The sequence below is a fragment of the Neomonachus schauinslandi genome, chromosome 8, assembly GCF_002201575.2.
Source record: "Neomonachus schauinslandi chromosome 8, ASM220157v2, whole genome shotgun sequence".
Lineage (NCBI taxonomy): Eukaryota > Metazoa > Chordata > Mammalia > Carnivora > Phocidae > Neomonachus > Neomonachus schauinslandi.
In genome coordinates this window covers 118,074,536-118,091,434 of record NC_058410.1, presented here as the reverse complement: position 1 = coordinate 118,091,434, position 16,899 = coordinate 118,074,536, and the positions used below count along the sequence as shown (strand labels likewise).

At 46.0% G+C, this 16,899-nt stretch overlaps 1 protein-coding gene across 1 annotated transcript; it reads left to right on the top strand.

Moving 5' to 3' along the window:
- The first annotated feature begins 10,795 nt into the window (after positions 1–10,795).
- On the top strand, positions 10,796–12,565 carry AIF1 (allograft inflammatory factor 1). Its single transcript, XM_021697034.2, has 6 exons — positions 10,796–10,907; positions 11,085–11,146; positions 11,236–11,302; positions 11,667–11,708; positions 11,894–12,056; positions 12,361–12,565. Exons 1-6 carry the CDS (start codon positions 10,883–10,885, stop codon positions 12,443–12,445), a joined length of 444 nt encoding a protein of 147 aa, XP_021552709.1. The 5' UTR covers positions 10,796–10,882; the 3' UTR covers positions 12,446–12,565.
- The last annotated feature ends 4,334 nt before the right edge of the window (positions 12,566–16,899 follow it).

Sequence of the window (16,899 nt, the reverse complement as noted above, 5' to 3'; positions counted from 1 at the left end):
CTCCCCCTGCTTGTGCTTTCATGCACACACTCTCTCTCTCTCTCTCCCCCTGATAAATAAATAAATAAAATCTTAAAAAAAAAGAAATTAGAAAAAGAGCACAAAGTAATTATAAAAAATTAAGGAGAAAAATAATAAAGATACTTTTAGAAATTAATGAAATAAAAAAGAAACAATAGAGCAGGAAACGTTTTTAAATATTTACAAAATATGTAATATTTTACATACTTACAGAGATTACTAATATTAAAAATCTCTGACCAGAATGATTATGCAAAAAAGGAAAAGAGGAGAAATGGCATACACACACAAAAATAAATAATTAAGGGAATATAATGTCAGATACATTGCAAATTTTTTTTTTAAAGATTTTATTTATTTATTTGACAGAGAGAGAGAGAGCGAGAGCAGGAACACAAGCAGGGGGAGTGGGAGAGCGAGAAGCAGGCTTCCTGCCGAGCAGGGAGCCCAATGTGGGACTCGATCCCAGGACCCTGGGATCATGACCTGAGCCGAAGGCAGATGCTTAACCAACTGAGCCACCCAGGAGCTCAAATAAATAAAATCTTTAAAAAATATATTAACAAACCTAAACCAGAATTGAATAAGTAATAAAAAACAACTTAACCAAGCAGTCTTTATCCTAGGAAAGTAATTCACGATTCATGCACTTCCTAATTCTGTCCATACAATTAGTTACATTAAAAGATTAAGGAGGAAAATCCATGTGACTATCTCAGTCAATACAGTAAAAGCATTTCACAGCTTTTGTTCATGATAACTACTCAAATTTAAAAAATAGAAAAAAAACCATTTTGGGGCGCATGGGTGGCTCAGTCGGTTAAGCATTTGCTTTCGGCTCAGGTCATGATCCCACGGTCTTGGGATCAAGCCCTGCATCGCAATGGACTCTCTGCTCAGTGTGGAGCCTGCTTCTCCCTCTCCCTCTGCCCCTCCGCCTTGCTGTACTCACTCACTCTCTCTCTCTCTCTCTCTCAAATAAATAAATAAAATATTTAACAAAGAGAAAAAAACATTTCACAACAGTCATTTATGATTTTAAAAATTACAAATATGTGTATTATGTCTTTATTCTCCCAAGAAATTCAGTGTTCATTTTTTTTCAGTGTTTATTTTTGAAATAGTTTTGTATTTTTCTTCTGTATCTTTCCTCCTGTTCCCATCCCTACCCTCTTGTTATCCACCATCTGTTCACTGAATACTTGCATTTCTGATACGTGTCCTTCCTTCACTGCTAAATGGCTTTACCAAGTTTTGTTGTTTTTCAATTCATGATGGAATTTTGGGCTACAATTTCTACCAGCTTTTGGCAACGTATTTCTGGTGTGTTGTTATCTGTCAGTAAATTGTGTTGCTCTTTTTTTTTTAATTTAAATTTAATTTAGTTAACATATAGTGTATTATTAGCTTCAGGGGTAGAATTTAGTGATTCATCAGTTGCATGTAAGACCCAGTGCTCATTACATCAAGTGTCCTCCTTAATGCCCATCACCCAGTTACCCCATCCCCCCACCCACCTCCCCTCCAGCAACCCTCAGTTTGTTTCCTGTAGTTAAGAGTCTCATATGGTTTGCTTCCCTCTCTGTTTTTATCTTTTTTTATTTTTCCTTCCCTTCCCATATGTTCATCTGTTTTGTTTCTTAAATTCCATGTATTAGTGAAATCGTGTGGTATTTGTCTTTATCTGACTGACTTACTTCACTTAGCATAATACCCTCTAGTTCCATCCACGTCGTTGCAAACGGCAAGATTCTATGTTGCTCTTTTTTACCTTTTTTCTCATAGTTAATCAAACAGAATCTCTGTTCATTTCTTTTTTTCTTTTTCCTTTTTTAAGTAAACTCTATGCTCAACATGGGGCTCAAACTCAGGACACCAAGATCAAGAGTTGCATGCTCTGGGGCACCTGGGTGGCTCAGTCGTTAAGCGTCTGCCTTCGGCTCAGGTCATGATCCCAGGGTCCTGGGATCAAGCCCCATGTTGGGCTCCCTGCTCTGTGGGAGGCCTGCTTCTCCCTCTCACGCTCCCCCTGCTTGTGTTCCCTCTCTCGCTATGTCTCTGTCAAATAAATAAATAAAATCTTAAAAGAAATTAAAAAAAAAAAAAAGTTGCATGCTCTACCAACTGAGCCAGCCAGGCATCTTTTTTTTTTAATGTTCTTTTTTTTTTTTTTTTTTTAAGATTTTATTTATTTATTTGAGAGAGAGAGTGAGCAAGAGAGAGAACATGAGCAGGGGGTGTGGCAGACAGAGGGCGAGGGAGACGGAGAAGCAGACTTCCCACTGAGCAGGAAGCCCAATGTGGGGCTCGATCCCAGGACCCCGGGATCATGACCTGAGCCAAAGGCAGATGCTTAACCGACTGAGCCACCCATGCGTCCCTTGCTGGTACTTTCTGAGATGCACCACCTGTGGGTCCCTTTGGACACTTCAAAACATTCTCTCTCCACCTTTACCAGTACTTGAGTGCACTTGGTCCATCCTGCGTTCAGCTTCTCCTTCTCAAGGTGAGGCCTTTCCTCCCAGGAAGGAATATTTGATTTTTTCAGAGCTGTCACTTGGGCCCTTCCTCTCTTCCTGATTTTCCCTGAGGCACTGCTGGGGACTGCCTGTTGGATATGGAATCTGGGCACACAAACACAGAACTTGGAGTCTGTAGGCATGCTGTGTCTCCTAGCTGCAGTGAAAACGTAGCACGCATGCCTGTGTGTGTGACCAATCTCATTATTGCTGGATATGGTTTCCAGGAGACAAAAGGTGAAATTTAGGAGTAAATTGCTGCTACGCTCCCCTCAAAGCCCCGCAAGGAGACTTTTTTTTTTTTTTTTTTAAGATTTTATTTATTGGGACGCCTGGGTGGCTCAGTTGGTTGGGCGGCTGCCTTCGGCTCAGGTCATGATCCCAGAGTCCTGGGATCAAGTCCCGCATCGGGCTCCTTGCTCAGCAGGGAGTCTGCTTCTCCCCCTGCCTGCCACTCCCCTTGCTTGTACACACTGGTGCTCTCTCTCTCTTTGACAAATAAATAAAATAGAATCTTAAAAAAAAAAGATTTTATTTATTTATTTTTAAAAATTCTGTTTGTCAGAAGAGAGAGGGACCACGTACCAGTGCACAAGCAGGGGGAGCTTAAGCAGGCTCCCCACTGAGCAGAGAGCCCGATGACCTGAGCCAAAGGCAGACGCTTAACCAACTGAGCCACCCAGGCGCCCAGGGAAACTTTTCAGAAAAGCAAAGTCTTTCAATAAGGCCAATGCTTCCCGGCTTTGCTTCAGGGAGAGCACCTTGTTAACCAAGCTCCCGAGTCTGGTGCATACACAAGAAGCCCTTTTGCCCATTTACAGTGAGAAATAAAGCTGCAGAAATCCACTTCTTCCCAGCCCCCCATACTCACTTACATATGTGCGTGTGCACATTGTATCAGTCAGAGTCCCAACAGGAAACAGCACCCTCAAATAAGGCTAATTTGAGGGCGCCTGGGTGGCTCAATCAGTTGGGTGTCTGCCTTTGGCTCAGGTCATGATCCTGGAGTCCCAGGATTGAGCCCACATGGGGCTCCCTGCTCAGCAGGGGGTCTGCTTCTCCCTCTGCCCCCTCCCCCTGCTCATGCACTCTCTCTCTCTCAAATAAATAAATAAAATCTTTTTAAAATTTTTTTAAAAATTAGGCTAATTTGAGGTGCTAGTTTATTTACAAAGGTGAGTGGAATATAGGGGAATCCCAAGGGATATTGCCACCCCAGGTCCAAAGGGATGAGGGGAGAAAGAGATTACAGCAGCGATTCTTACTCATTTTGTATCACAGATGTCTTTGGCATTCTAGTAAAGCATAAAATAAAAATATATAGGGCGCCTGGGTGGCTCAGTTGTTAAGCGTCTGCCTTCAACTCAGGTCATGATCCCAGAGTCCTGGGATCAAGCCCCACATCAGGCTCCCTGCTCAGCGGGAAGCCTGCTTCTCCCTCTCCCAGTCACCCTGCTTGTGTTCCCTCTCTCGCTGTCTCTCTCTCTCTCTCTGTCAACAAGAGGGAGAGAGAGCATGAGACTTTCAAGCAGACTCCCCACTGAGCGTGGAACCCTATAAAATAAAATCTTAAAAAATAAAAATATATATAACAAAGTAAACCAACTTATTGAGTTCCAGTTACCAAAACAGTAATAAAAAGCTGCAATAGAGGGGCATCTGGCTGGCTCAGTTGGAAGAGCATGTGACTCTTGATCTCAGGGTTGTGAGTTTGAGCCCCACGTTGGGTTAGAGATTACTATAAATAAATAAATAAATAACTTCCCAAAAAAAGTTGCGATAGAATAAATCATGTACTTTACTACCACATTATATAAAAGACAAGACATTTAAAATACAGGCAAGGGAATAAAATCTTTGAAAAAAAAATGGGGTGCCTGGGTGGCTCAGTTGTTAAGCATTTGCCTTCTCCTCAGGTCATAATCCCAAGGACCTGGGATCGAGCCCCACATCGGGCTCGCTGCTCTCAGGAAACCTGCTTCTCTCTCTCCCACTCTCCCTGCTTGTGTTCCCCTCTTGCTGTGTATCTCTCTGTCAAATAAATAAAATCTATAAAATAATTAATTAATTAATTAATTAATTAAAATACAGGCAAGGGGTGCTTGGGTGACTTAGTTGGTTAAGCGTCTGTCTTCGGCTCAGGTCTTGATTCCAGGGTCCTAGGATGGAGCCCCGCATCAGGCTCCTGGCTCGGCGGGGAACCTGCTGCTCCCTCTCCCTCTGCAGCTCCCCCCTGCTTGTGCGTGCTCGCTCTCTCATAAATAAATAAAAAATATTTTAAAACATTAAAATACAGGCCAGTTGAGCCCCACATTGGGGCTAGAGTTTACTTAAAAAAAAATTGTAGAAGTGGATAAAGCTTTCTGTACTTAAGTGAACAGTATTATTTACAATAATGGAAAGATAACTTCATTAGTGATGTAGTTAGGGCGCCTGCCTGGCTCAGTCGGTAGAGCATGTGACTCTTGATCTCAGGGCCATGAATTTGCGCCCCACCACGTTGGGGGTAGAGTTCACTTAAAATACAGGCACACCAGGGCGCCTGGGTGGCTCAGTCGTTAAGCATCTGCCTTCGGCTCAGGTCATGATCCCAGGGTCCTGGGATGGAGCCCCACATCGGGCTCCCTGCTCTGCAGGGAGCCTGCTTCTCCCTCTCCCACTCCCCCTGCTTGTGTTCCCTCTCTCGCTGTGTCTCTCTCTGTCAAATAAATAAATGCAATCTTAAAAAAAATAATAAAATAGGGGCACCTGGGTGGCTCAGTCGGGTGAGCGTCTGCCTTCGGCTCGGATCATGATCCTGGAATCCTGGGATCAAGCCCTGCATTGGGCTCCTTGCTCGGTGGGGAGCCTGCTTCTCCCTCTCCCTCCTCCTGCCACTCCCCCTGCTTGTGCTCTCTCTCTCTCTCTCTCTCTGACAAATAAAATCTTAAAAATAAATAAATAAATAAATAAAAATAAAGTACAGGCACGTTGAAGTTAGATTTTAATAAATAAAGACACATCCATGCAAACTATATTATTGCTTGGCTTGAACAAGAACTTTAAACTGTGATGTGGTTTTTAACAAGCAGCACATGTAATGTTGAATATGAGAAAAGGATGTCCATTTTTCCCTTTCCGAGTTCACGAACCCACTGATATCTATCTCCTGGGCATACAGAAACCAGGAGGAAGATAGAGCTTTGCAGTGCAGGTCGCCTGGAGAGAAGCCTTGCCTGTAAGTGGAGGTTTCCGCCAGCCTGAGGTGACCCCGTGGGAAGGGGGCCAGGGGAACCAACACCCGTGGCTTAATGTCCTCCCTCCCGCTGTTCTCCTGCCAGGCTCTCCAACAGCCAAGACCGGCTGGAAGCCAGAGGTGCCCTTGACATGCTCTGTACCCGTTAGCCTGCTGCGGAGGAGAGCAGAGTGGGAGAGGGAAAACGGAGGGGCAAGCAGGACACACACACCACCAAGTTTTCTGGCCCATGTATGCTTTTCCTGTAAGCACACTCCATGGGACCTGATTCTAAGCAGCAGGTCCCCCGGGAAAGCATGGAATCATAACAAGGGCACCTAGCAACAGGTGCCAGTTCCATAGGGATTCTAATCTCATGGGGTTTTCCTGGTGGGTCATTTCCCTGACTGCTTGGCTGGACACTAACATGTCTGGCCCCTGTGACTCTTCCTTTTCTTCTTCCTCCAAGACTGACCAGCCGCAACCCCCACTAACCCATGCTTAAGCTACGCTGATACCTTCAGCCTGGGTTCAGCAGGCCTCACAGGCTCGAGCACCTCTCCATTGCTTTAGGGCAATGACTCTCACACTTGACCCTGTATCAGAAGCACCTGAGGCACTTGTTAAAAACCTATTGTCAGGCCCCACCCCCAGAGTTTCTGATTCAGTAGGTCTGGGCTGAGGCCCAACCAGGCACATTTCTTTTTTTTTTTTATAATTTTTTTAATTTATTTTTTTATTATTATGTTATGTTAATCGCCATACATTACATCATTAGTTTTTGATGCAATGTTCCATGATTCATTGTTTGTGTATAACACCCAGTGCTCCGTGCAGAACGTGCCCTCTTTAGTACCCATCACCGGGCTAACCCATCCTCCCACCTCCCTCCCCTCTAGAACCCTCAGTTTGTTTCTCAGAGTCCATAGCCTCTCATGGTTCGTCTCCCCCTCCAATTTCCCCACCTTCATTCTTCCCCTCCTGCTATCTTCTTCTTCTTCTTCTTTTTTTTTTAACATAGAATGTATTATTTGTTTCAGAGGTACAGATCTGTGATTCAACAGTCTTGCACAATTCACAGCGCTCACCATAGCACATACCCTCCCCAGTGTCTATCACCCAGTCACCCCATCCCTCCCACCCCACCCCCCACTCCAGCAACCCTCAGTTTGTTTCCTGAGATTAAGAATTCCTCATATCAGTAAAGTCATATGATACATGTCTTTCTCTGATTGACTTATTTCGCTCAGCATAACACCCTCCAGTTCCATCCACATCATTGCAAATGGCAAGATCTCATTCCTTCTGATGGCTGCATAATATTCCATTGTATATATATACCACTTCTTCTCTATCCATTCATCTGTCGATGGACATCTTGGCTCTTTCCACAGTTTGGCTGTTGTGGACATTGCTGCTATAAACATCGGGGTACACGTACCCCTTTGGATCCCTACATTTGTATCTTTGGGGTAAATACCCAGTAGTCCAACCAGGCACATTTCTAACAGCCTTCGCGTATGCTGCAGGAAGTGCCACTCAGAAGAAGCCACTGTTTTTTTGTTTTTTGTTTTTTTAAAGATTTTATTTATTTATTCATGAGAGACAGAGAGAGAGAGAGAGGGAGCCACTGTTTTAAGGAGCTTCTGCATTATCTCTGCTCAGATCTAGATTTTGCAGCCAGTCAGAGAGCTATCTACTTCCCCTATCTCCGTGTTCTCATGGATTCCTCGAAGCTGCCCCCTAATGCACCCCTGCATTTCCCACCCTTGCCCAGAAGCCCCCCCTTCACCCCTACTACTAGGAGTCAGCCTTCTCTGTGACCCTGGGGGCTGGGCCCCTGAGTCTGGGTGGGTGATGTCTTCCTGTATGTTGGGTCTTCACAGGCTTTCCCTCCATCTGTGTTTTGTTCCCCACCCTTTGCCCTTGTAGATACTCTTACTCTTCACTTTTGTCCCATGTCAGAGCAGCTATCACTTTCTCCCGGGGGTTTCTCTGAGCATCTAAGCTCTGTCCCACTATGGTAGTCTGCCAAACCATTCTTTTTTTTTTTTTTTTAAGATTTTATTTATTTATTTGACAGAGAGAGACACAGCGAGAGAGGGAACACAAGCAGGGGGAGTGGGAGAGGGACAAGCAGGCTCCCCGCCGAGCAGGGATGTGGGACTCGATCCCAGGACCCTGAGGTCATGACCTGAGCCAAAGGCAGACGCTTAATGACTGAGCCACCCAGGCGCCCCATGCCAAACCATTCTTGATGGAAAGAACAGTCTGGGAGGCAGTCTCACCCCGAATACAGGCCAGAGCCTTCCCAATGGCCTATAAGGCCCTACCCAATCTGGCCTCATCTCCTGCCTGTTTCCCCTCATCCATCTGGCTCCAGCTACACTGGTCATCCTGCTGCTTCACAAATACTCCAGATATCCAGACATGTTCTCACCTCAGGACCGTTGCACTTGCCTGAAATGCTCCTCTCTCATATAGCCACATGGCTTATTTCCATACCTTCTTGAAATCTTTTTTTTTTTTTTTTTAAGATTTTATTTTTAAGTAATCTCTACACCCAGCCTGGGACTCGAACTTACAACCCCGAGATCAAGAGTCACATGCTGCACTGACTGGGCTAGCCAGATACCCCCCTACCTGAAATCTTTGCTCAAATATTTTCTCAGAGAAGCCTCTCTGATCACCCTCTTTAAAACTGCAGTCCAGGGTGCCTGGGTGGCTCAGTCAGTTAAGCATCTGACTTCAGCTCAGATCACGGTCTCGGGGTCCTGGGATCAAGTCTCCCCACAGGCTCCGTGCTCAGCAGGGAGTCTGCTTGTCCCTCTCCTGCTCCTTCTGCCCCGCCCCAGCTCATGCTCTCTCTCTCTGTCTCTCAAATAAATAAATATTTAAAAAATAATAAAAATAAAACTGCAGTCTCCCACAGCACTTCCTATCCCCCTTCCCTACTTTGTTTTTCTGCATAGGTACTTGCCACCTTTAATATGTTTATTATTTTTAGAATTTTTTATTTTTGGGTAATCTCTACATCCAACATGGGGCTTGAACCCCAAGATCAATCATCACATGCTCCGCTGACTGAGCCAGCCAGGCACCCCAATATGTTTATTTTTATGGTCTGTGTTCCGCAGTTAGGCTGTCCTTGAGGACAAGAATTGACACTTGTTTGGATCACTGAGGTGGCATAGAGTATGCATTTGATAATTATGTGTTGAATGAATATATGAATAAAGAAATGAATTCCCCCCACTAGGCACTGAGACCTGAGTGTAGGGTTGCAGCTTTCTCTGAAAGGAGAGAGGCTGCTACAGTAAAGGGAAGTCCAGAATTCAGAGTTCACCCCAGCATCTCCCCCCACCCGCACAGGTCAGGGAGAGGGCAGTGAGAAGTGAATACTCCCAGCTGCAGAAGGGGAAGTGAGGTGAAGGGAAGGGGAGGAGCAAAGGTGTCTCCACTGATGCTGGGGCAGGGTGAGTGGAGCTCTGGGTGGGGAGTCTGTTCTTATTTAATTTAATTTATTTATTTATTTATTTATTTAAGATTTATTTATTTATTTGAGAGAGTGAGGGGGGAGGGGCAGAGGGAGAGGGAGAGAGAGAATCTCAAGCACACTCCCCACTGTGCAGGGAGCCCCCTGCGGGGCTAGATCTCACAATCCTGAGAAACCAAGAGTCGGACAATCAACTGACTGAACCACCCAGAGTTTGGGAGGTTTGAACAAAAATGGTGGGGAGTTTGAACAAAAACGTCTCAGTGAGGGGAACCTACTAGCCTCACCCCCCCTGGAAGCAACTACTCATACGACAAAAAAAAGGAAAAAGGATATGCGTGGGGAAGACATTTATTAGAGGCTTCTTACCCATTCTATCGAACCCACGGTGACTGGCCCCGATTACACATACACACCCCCCAATGTTGGCTTCACCCTCTGGCTCTTGTTTCCACAGATGCTGTCTCTCTCAGCACCACTTTCAGTTCCTCCAAAGAATCTACTTAAATTCACGAATTCCTGGGGTGCCTTGGTGGCTCAGATGGTTAAGCGTCTGCCTTCGGCTCGGGTCGTGGTCCCAGAGCCCCACGTCGGGCTCCTGGCTCAGCGGGGAGCCTGCTTCTCCCTCTCCCTCTGCCTCTCCCCCTGCTCATGCTCTTTCTCTCTCTCTGTATCTCTGTGTCTCAAATGAATAAACAAAAATCTTTTTAAAAATTCTCGAGTTCCTGAGCTCTGTAGATTTCACTAAATATTTCAAGGGAGATAAGATGAATGGGTTACATTGCACATCCTAAAGCGAAGTGCAATTCATGTGTTAGGCATTGCCATGTTTCCAAGTGCCTCTGTGGAGCTGCCAGACTGGGAGTGAAGCTTCTCTCCCTTTCCGACCCTAAACCATCTTGCTGTCCTTTTAGATCTGCCAGTGGACTTGAGATTTTTCTCCCATTCACAGCGTAGAAAAATCCAGTCGGCCCTTCCTCGGCTATGTATCCAAACCTGCGTGCCCAGACTCATGACACCCGACCAAATGCAAGTCTTAAGATTTACCTGACCCTCTGCACCTGTTCAAAGACCATTTATTTGTTCCTGAGAGTAAATAGCCTTCCCCCATACCTCCAGTGGCTTCTTTCTTTCCTGCACAGACTGGGCTCTCTTTCTTTAAAAAAGATTTTATTTATTTGTTTATTTGACAGAGAGAGACACAGCGAGAGAGGGAACACAAGCAGAGGGTAGTGGGAGAGGGAGAAGCAGGCTTCCTACTGAGCAGAAAGCCTGATGTGGGGCTTGATCCCAGGACCCTGGGATCATGACCTGATCTGAAGGCAGACACTTAACGACTGAGCCACGCAGGCACCCCTAGACTGGGCTCTCCTTAAGAGGAATTTGGGAGAATGTTATTTTCTCATCTCAATCCTAGAGCCACCGGCCCTTCCTCTTGGGGTGCTCATGTCAGCAGAAGCTGAGGGGAAGTGAGGCCTGGGACTGGAGGAGGAGGGAATGAGGGGAAAGAGGAAGTTTAGGAGGGAGGCCTCCGAGGAGGCTGATGGGAGAGGAGAGCCGGCAGACAGAGAGAGCACCAGCTCCGTCTCTATCCACCTATCTACCGGTTTCTCCATCAACATCTGCTGAGCTATGAGCCAAACCAGGGATTTACAGGGTAAGGAAGGTAGAAGAGGCAGAGCCTAAAATGGGAGCAAGGAGACGGACAGACCTGGGCAGGGCTAGGAGGTAGTGAGCAGGTCTAGCAGGGCAGAACTCTGATGACCCTGGGCCGGTGTGGGGGAAAGAAGAGGAATGGGGGGGTGAGGAAACATTAACCTCTGTGCCCCCTCAGGAGGAAAAGCCTTCGGGCTGCTGAAGGCCCAGCAGGAAGAGAGACTCCATGAAATCAACAAGGTAAAAGGAAGATCTGAGGGGGCAGGGCCTGGGGGGAAGGGGCCCCTGGACGAGGTGGACCTATCCTGGCTCTTGCTTTCTCCCCACAGCAGTTCCTGGATGATCCCAAATATAGCAGTGATGAGGATCTGCCCTCCAAACTGGAGACCTTCAAGAGTGAGGGGAAAACTGTAGGGGCAGATGGGGAGTGAGGAGATTTCTTGATTTCCTCAAGAACAGAGAAAGGACCTCAAAGACACAGAGTCTACATGTGTGGTGGGAAAAAGGGAGGCTGCCTCTATTGTTCCCCCTGGTTGCAATCTCTTTCCTTGGGCTGCCCCTCTCAGCACCCTCTCTGGTTCCCTACACCTTAACAGGGTGCCTCAACCCAACCCACACTTCCTCTGCTTGCCCCACCTCCCCCTTCCACATCTTCCCCACCTAGCGCTTGGTCAGCGGCCCTTTTCTCAAGCCCCTGCCCTGCCTCGGCCTGGGACCCTCCAGCCAGCGCTTACCCTATCTGCTTTCTCCCCTCACCCAGAGAAATACATGGAGTTTGACCTGAATGGAAACGGAGATATCGGTGAGAAAAGGGTGATGGGGGGGTGTGCAGACCCAGGAAGAGGGAGGTCTCTCCTACCATGCTCCATTCCCAGTGGTTTGGGAGAGGGCCCAGCCACCAGAGTAGGAGGGACTAGAATGGGAATGGGAAGGTGAGGACAGAGAGAGAGAGGCTCCCCTTTTCTCACCCCACTCCTCTGCCTCTAGATATCATGTCCTTGAAGCGGATGCTGGAGAAACTGGGGGTCCCCAAGACCCACCTGGAGCTCAAGAAATTAATCAGGGAGGTGTCCGGCGACTCTGGGGAGACTTTCAGCTACTCTGACTTCCTCAAGATGATGCTGGGCAAGAGATCTGCCATCCTAAAAATGTGAGGGTCCAGTGCCAACCTTTCCTATGCTTACCTGTTTTCTCCTCAACCCTACCCCCATCCCCAGGCTCACGGGCACATTACTCAGCATCCATTTCTTCCCTTCTTTAAGGGACCCTTCCAAGTTCCTATCGCTATCCAATGTTCTGGTCCCTACAGCCCCCGGCACGGCCATCCCTGCTCTTCTTCCTCTTCCTCCCACCATAATAACCCCTGTCCTTTTCCAGACTTTCACAGCAGCCTAAGATTTATTCTCTCGAGAAGACTGTCCCCTGATCCCTCTGTCTCTTCCCATCTCAACCAGGATCCTGATGTACGAGGAGAAAGCGAGAGAACAGGAGAAGCCAGCAGGTCCCCCAGCGAAGAAAAATATCTCTGAGTTGCCCTAATTTGTAGTAGGGGAGATGTTGTGGGATTGATGGGGCTTCTAATGACCCCAACACGGAAAAAGGACACAGAATTGTGAGCCAGAGGTACACTAAATTAAATAAACTATCCTTCTCCAGATCAAGTCAGCTCGGTCTCTGTTTGGGGGAAGTTTTTTCCCTGGGTTTGGGAAAAAGTGAACATCTTTGAGGGAAGGGCAGCAAGGATTTGCCCATATGAGCAATCCATCCACAATTTTGTAATGTGTCAACTACAGCAGATGGTTTTGGATTTCAAGGCAGATTCCAGATATATGATAGCCTTGATCTCAAGGAATTTAGATGGGACAAAAAGACATGTACAGACAAAAAAATACCACCCAGGCCCATGGGGAAGAGCAAGGATTATCTTTTTTTTTTTTTTAAGATTTTACTTTTTTTTTTTTTAAAGATTTTATTTATTTATTTGAGAGAGAGAGAATGAGAGACAGAGAGCACGAGAGGGAAGAGGGCAGAGGGAGAAGCAGACCCCCTGCCGAGCAGGGAGCCCGATGTGGGACTCGATCCCGGGACTCCAGGATCATGACCTGAGCAGAAGGCAGTCGCTCAACCAACTGAGCCACCCAGGTGCCCAAGATTTTACTTTTTTTAAGTAATCTCTACACCCAACGTGAAGCTCCAACTCACAACCCCGAGATCAAGAGTCACATGCTCTATTGACTGAGCCAGCCAGGGGCCCCAAGCAAGGATTATCTTGAACCAATATTCTCCATCACTAGTCTTTGTTACCTAACAAATAATTAAGACTCTCTGGGTCTTTCCTCAGAAAGTGGGGATAATATGATCTACCTCACAGCGCCTGGCATATCATAAGCCCTCAATAATGTTTAAAACTTGAATGGATGGATGGATAGATGGATGGATAAAAGAACTGATGTTACTGAATAAAGGATTCACAAAACTATAAGTCCTGATAAGTTAAGCATTAAATGAGTCATTGAGGTCCTTTTAGGGGACAAGCTGCAGAAACTGAGTCTAATGAAGGGAAAGGGGGCTTCTATTTGGAGGATATTGAGAACAGATACTGGGGATACAGAATACTTGGATGGCAGAAAGGATTAAAAAGTCAATCCCGGGGGAGCCTGGGTGGCTCAGTCGTTGGGCGTCTGCCTTCGGCTCAGGTCATGGTTCCGGGGTCCTGGGATCAAGCCCCGCATTGGGCTCCCTGCTCGGCGGGAAGCCTGCTTCTCCCTCTCCCACTCCCCCTGCTTGTGTTCCCTCTCTCACTGTGTCTCTCTCTCTGTCAAATAAATAAAACCTTTAAAAAAAAAAAAAAAAAAGCCAATCCCAGGGAAGGAACGAACCACAGAGTTCCCAAGTCTTCAGTGAGGCTATTCCTGGACCTTTCCTCCAGCAGGTCCAGATGAGTGTTAACTCTAGCAATCCCCAGACTCTGGCCACTATTTCAGATTTCCTGACTTTCTGGGGAGAGATAATCCAATTACCCCAGCTTGTTTCATGTACTGAGAACAGGAGTGTTGGCTCTTCCCAGTGGTGAAGCCAGGTTGACCTCTTAAAGAGTGCTACAATAAATGTATGGGACTTCAGATGAGGAGGAGATCACAGCAAGTTGGATAAAATATCTGAACGTAATAAAATCAATAGCTAAACTTATTGAGCACCCACTGTATACCATCCTAAATGCTTTCTGTGTACTAATTCTCTTAATCTTTGCAACAACTCCGGTGACACCGAGGAGGATACAAAGGAGCTGGAGCTTAAATAATTCGTTCGTTCAGGATAAATAAATTGGGTTCTATTCATACATCGGACTATTATTTTACAGCAACAAGAACGAACAAACCACAGCTACATGCAACAATGTGGATGAACTTCTTCAACATAATGTTAAGCAAAAGAAGACAGACACAGGAGAACCCTTACTGTACAATTCCATCTGTATAAAGTACAAAAAAGGGTAAAACTAATATATGTTGTTATAAGTCAGGATAGTAGTAAGTCTTGGGGGAGGGCAATGACTGGAAGAGGCCCTCTAGCAGCTTCTGTGGCGCTAAAGTTTTATTTTTGGCTACATGTTCTGCTCAGTTTGTGAAAATTCATCAAAAATAAATAAATATAGTATGCTTTGATAAAAAGACTTAAAAAATCATTTGGGGGGTGCGCCTGGGTGGCTCAGTCAGTTAAGCGTCTGCCTTCGGCTTAGGTCATGATCCCAGGATCTTGGGATCAAGCCCTGCATTGGGCTCTCTGCTCAGCGGGGAGCCTGCTTCTCCCTCTGTCTGCCCCTCCCCCTGCTCCTGTGTGCTCTCTCTCTCTCTCTCTGTCAAATAAATAAATAAAATCTTTTAAAAAAATAAAAATAATTTATTGGCCATCAACCTTGTGCCATTCCCTATTCTAGGTGGTTGGGATATAAGAGTCAACAAAACAATGATCCTTGCCATTGTGAAGTTTACATTCTGTTGTGGAAAATGGTGTAGGAGGAGGACAGACAACAAACAATAAATATAATTTAAAATGTATATGATGTTAGAAGAAAAAGTAGAGCAAGTTAAAGGGGAACGGGGGTAACAGGATGGTCAGGGAAGATTAAAATTTTGAATGTGTCATCAGCGTAGGCCTCACTGAGAAGAGGACCAGCACTGAACAAAGACCTCATGGAGGTAAAGGAATGAGCGATGTGGGTTTCTGGGGGAAGAGTCAACTTGGCGAGGAAAAGAGAAGCAAAAGGGCTCCAAGGTGAGACATGCCTAGTAGAAGTAGGGAAAGTGATAAAATCACGGGGCCAAGTCATTTAGGGTCTTGTAGGCCACTCTAAGGACTTTGAGAGAAACAGAGGCATTGTAGAACTTTGAGCAAGGGAGTCCTTTGAGGCCTCCTTTGAGAAAAGGCCCACTCTGGCTGCAGTGCAGAGAACAGGCAGTAGGGGCAGGGGTAGACTAAAGACAAGTTAGGAGGCTGTAGCTGTAACCCAGGTGAGAGATCAAGGTGGAAGCAGTGTAAATGAATTGGCTGGATTCTGGATATTTTCTCAAGACAGGAGTTCCTGTCTGCTTGAAAGTGGGGAGTGAAATAAAGAAGGGAGTCCATGAGGATTCCAGGGTTTTTAGCTTAACTATAATTTTTAAATTGCCACCAACTGAGATGATGAAGGCTGGGGAGAGAGCAAATTTTGAGGGTCTGGAGATCAAATGTTCGGTGTTGGACATACCGAATTTGAAATGATGTTAGATAACCAAGAGGAGATGTCAAGTACATAGCTCTGTATCCAAGTCTGGAGTTTGGGAGAGAGGTCTGCATTTGGGAGTCATCAGTACATGAATGCTATTTCAAGACATGAGACTGATGTCCTTGATACACGCATGCTGGGTAAAAGATTGGGGTGAAGGCTTGACTGGAGTTGGTTTAAGAATGAATGACAGGAGGGAAATTGGTGACAGTGAATATGGATAACTCTTCCAAGAAATTTTGCTGTGGTAGGTGACCAGGGAGAGGGGGACAAGAGAATCATTTTGAATGCTTAAGAACTGAAGTCATCTCAACTATCTTAATGTGCCTCAGGATAAAACTGTTATTGGATTCTTGCTAATTTTTCTGATCTCATTTTCCATAATGGACAGGCAGTCTCTTTAGTCACAACAGCTGAGAGGCACGGGTCCCTAAAACCATGCCTCTGCTCATCAGTTCACTGGGCCTGAGCTGTGCACCGTCTCCTCAAACTTGGCTAAATCCTAACTAGTTCTTCACATTTAAAAAGATCCACGTTTTTCTAGAAGCATTTCTGAACTTCCTCAGGCAGGATCTGATTTTATTCCTCTACTTTCATAATATATTGTGGATATCTCTCACGCCTTTGAAGCAGTTGTCGAATGATTTGCTGAACGGGTAGCCGGTCTGACAGGAGCACAGTAATTAGAGACAAAGGAGGGAACTAGTACCACATTTCGTAGAATGAAACCCATCTGAAGAGAATACAAACCGCCAATAGTATCAGATATACAAATATATTCATGAAAATTATAGGTTATAAAATTAAATGTCTTAGCCATTGGTTGCCGATATGTTGATCGAAGAGGTCATTCCTACCCTATCTTTGTTCAAATGATTTGCATGTATTATGCAAATAAATAGAACTAGCAAAAGAATGCCTACACCGCAAGGGCCGACGATACACTCCCCTGGACCCCAGGATTGGCCTGTCTATCCACTTCATTTGCACGACGTGATTTAATAACTAGAAGGCCCCGCCTCTTTGGTGCTTTCACCTCTCGCGAATGGACGCGTGAGTCGGGACTCTTCCCTGGTTACGTAAGCCCCGCCCTCCGGCAGGTAACCCCTTCCGCCCCGTGCTCTCGCTCCATCTCCGCTGAAAGCACTGCCAGTCTTGCATCGTTTCCTTCCACTCTCCGCGTCCCTACGTCTCTCCGCTCCCCTCTTTCCACGAACGCACAACGCAC

Coding starts and splice junctions, on each gene's coding strand:
- AIF1 (XM_021697034.2), top strand. CDS start 10,883: ATGAGCCAAACCAGGGATTTACAGG. Junction 11,147..11,235: donor GACTCCATGAAATCAACAAG/GTAAAAGGAAGA, acceptor TTCTCCCCACAG/CAGTTCCTGGATGATCCCAA. Junction 12,057..12,360: donor AGATCTGCCATCCTAAAAAT/GTGAGGGTCCAG, acceptor CATCTCAACCAG/GATCCTGATGTACGAGGAGA.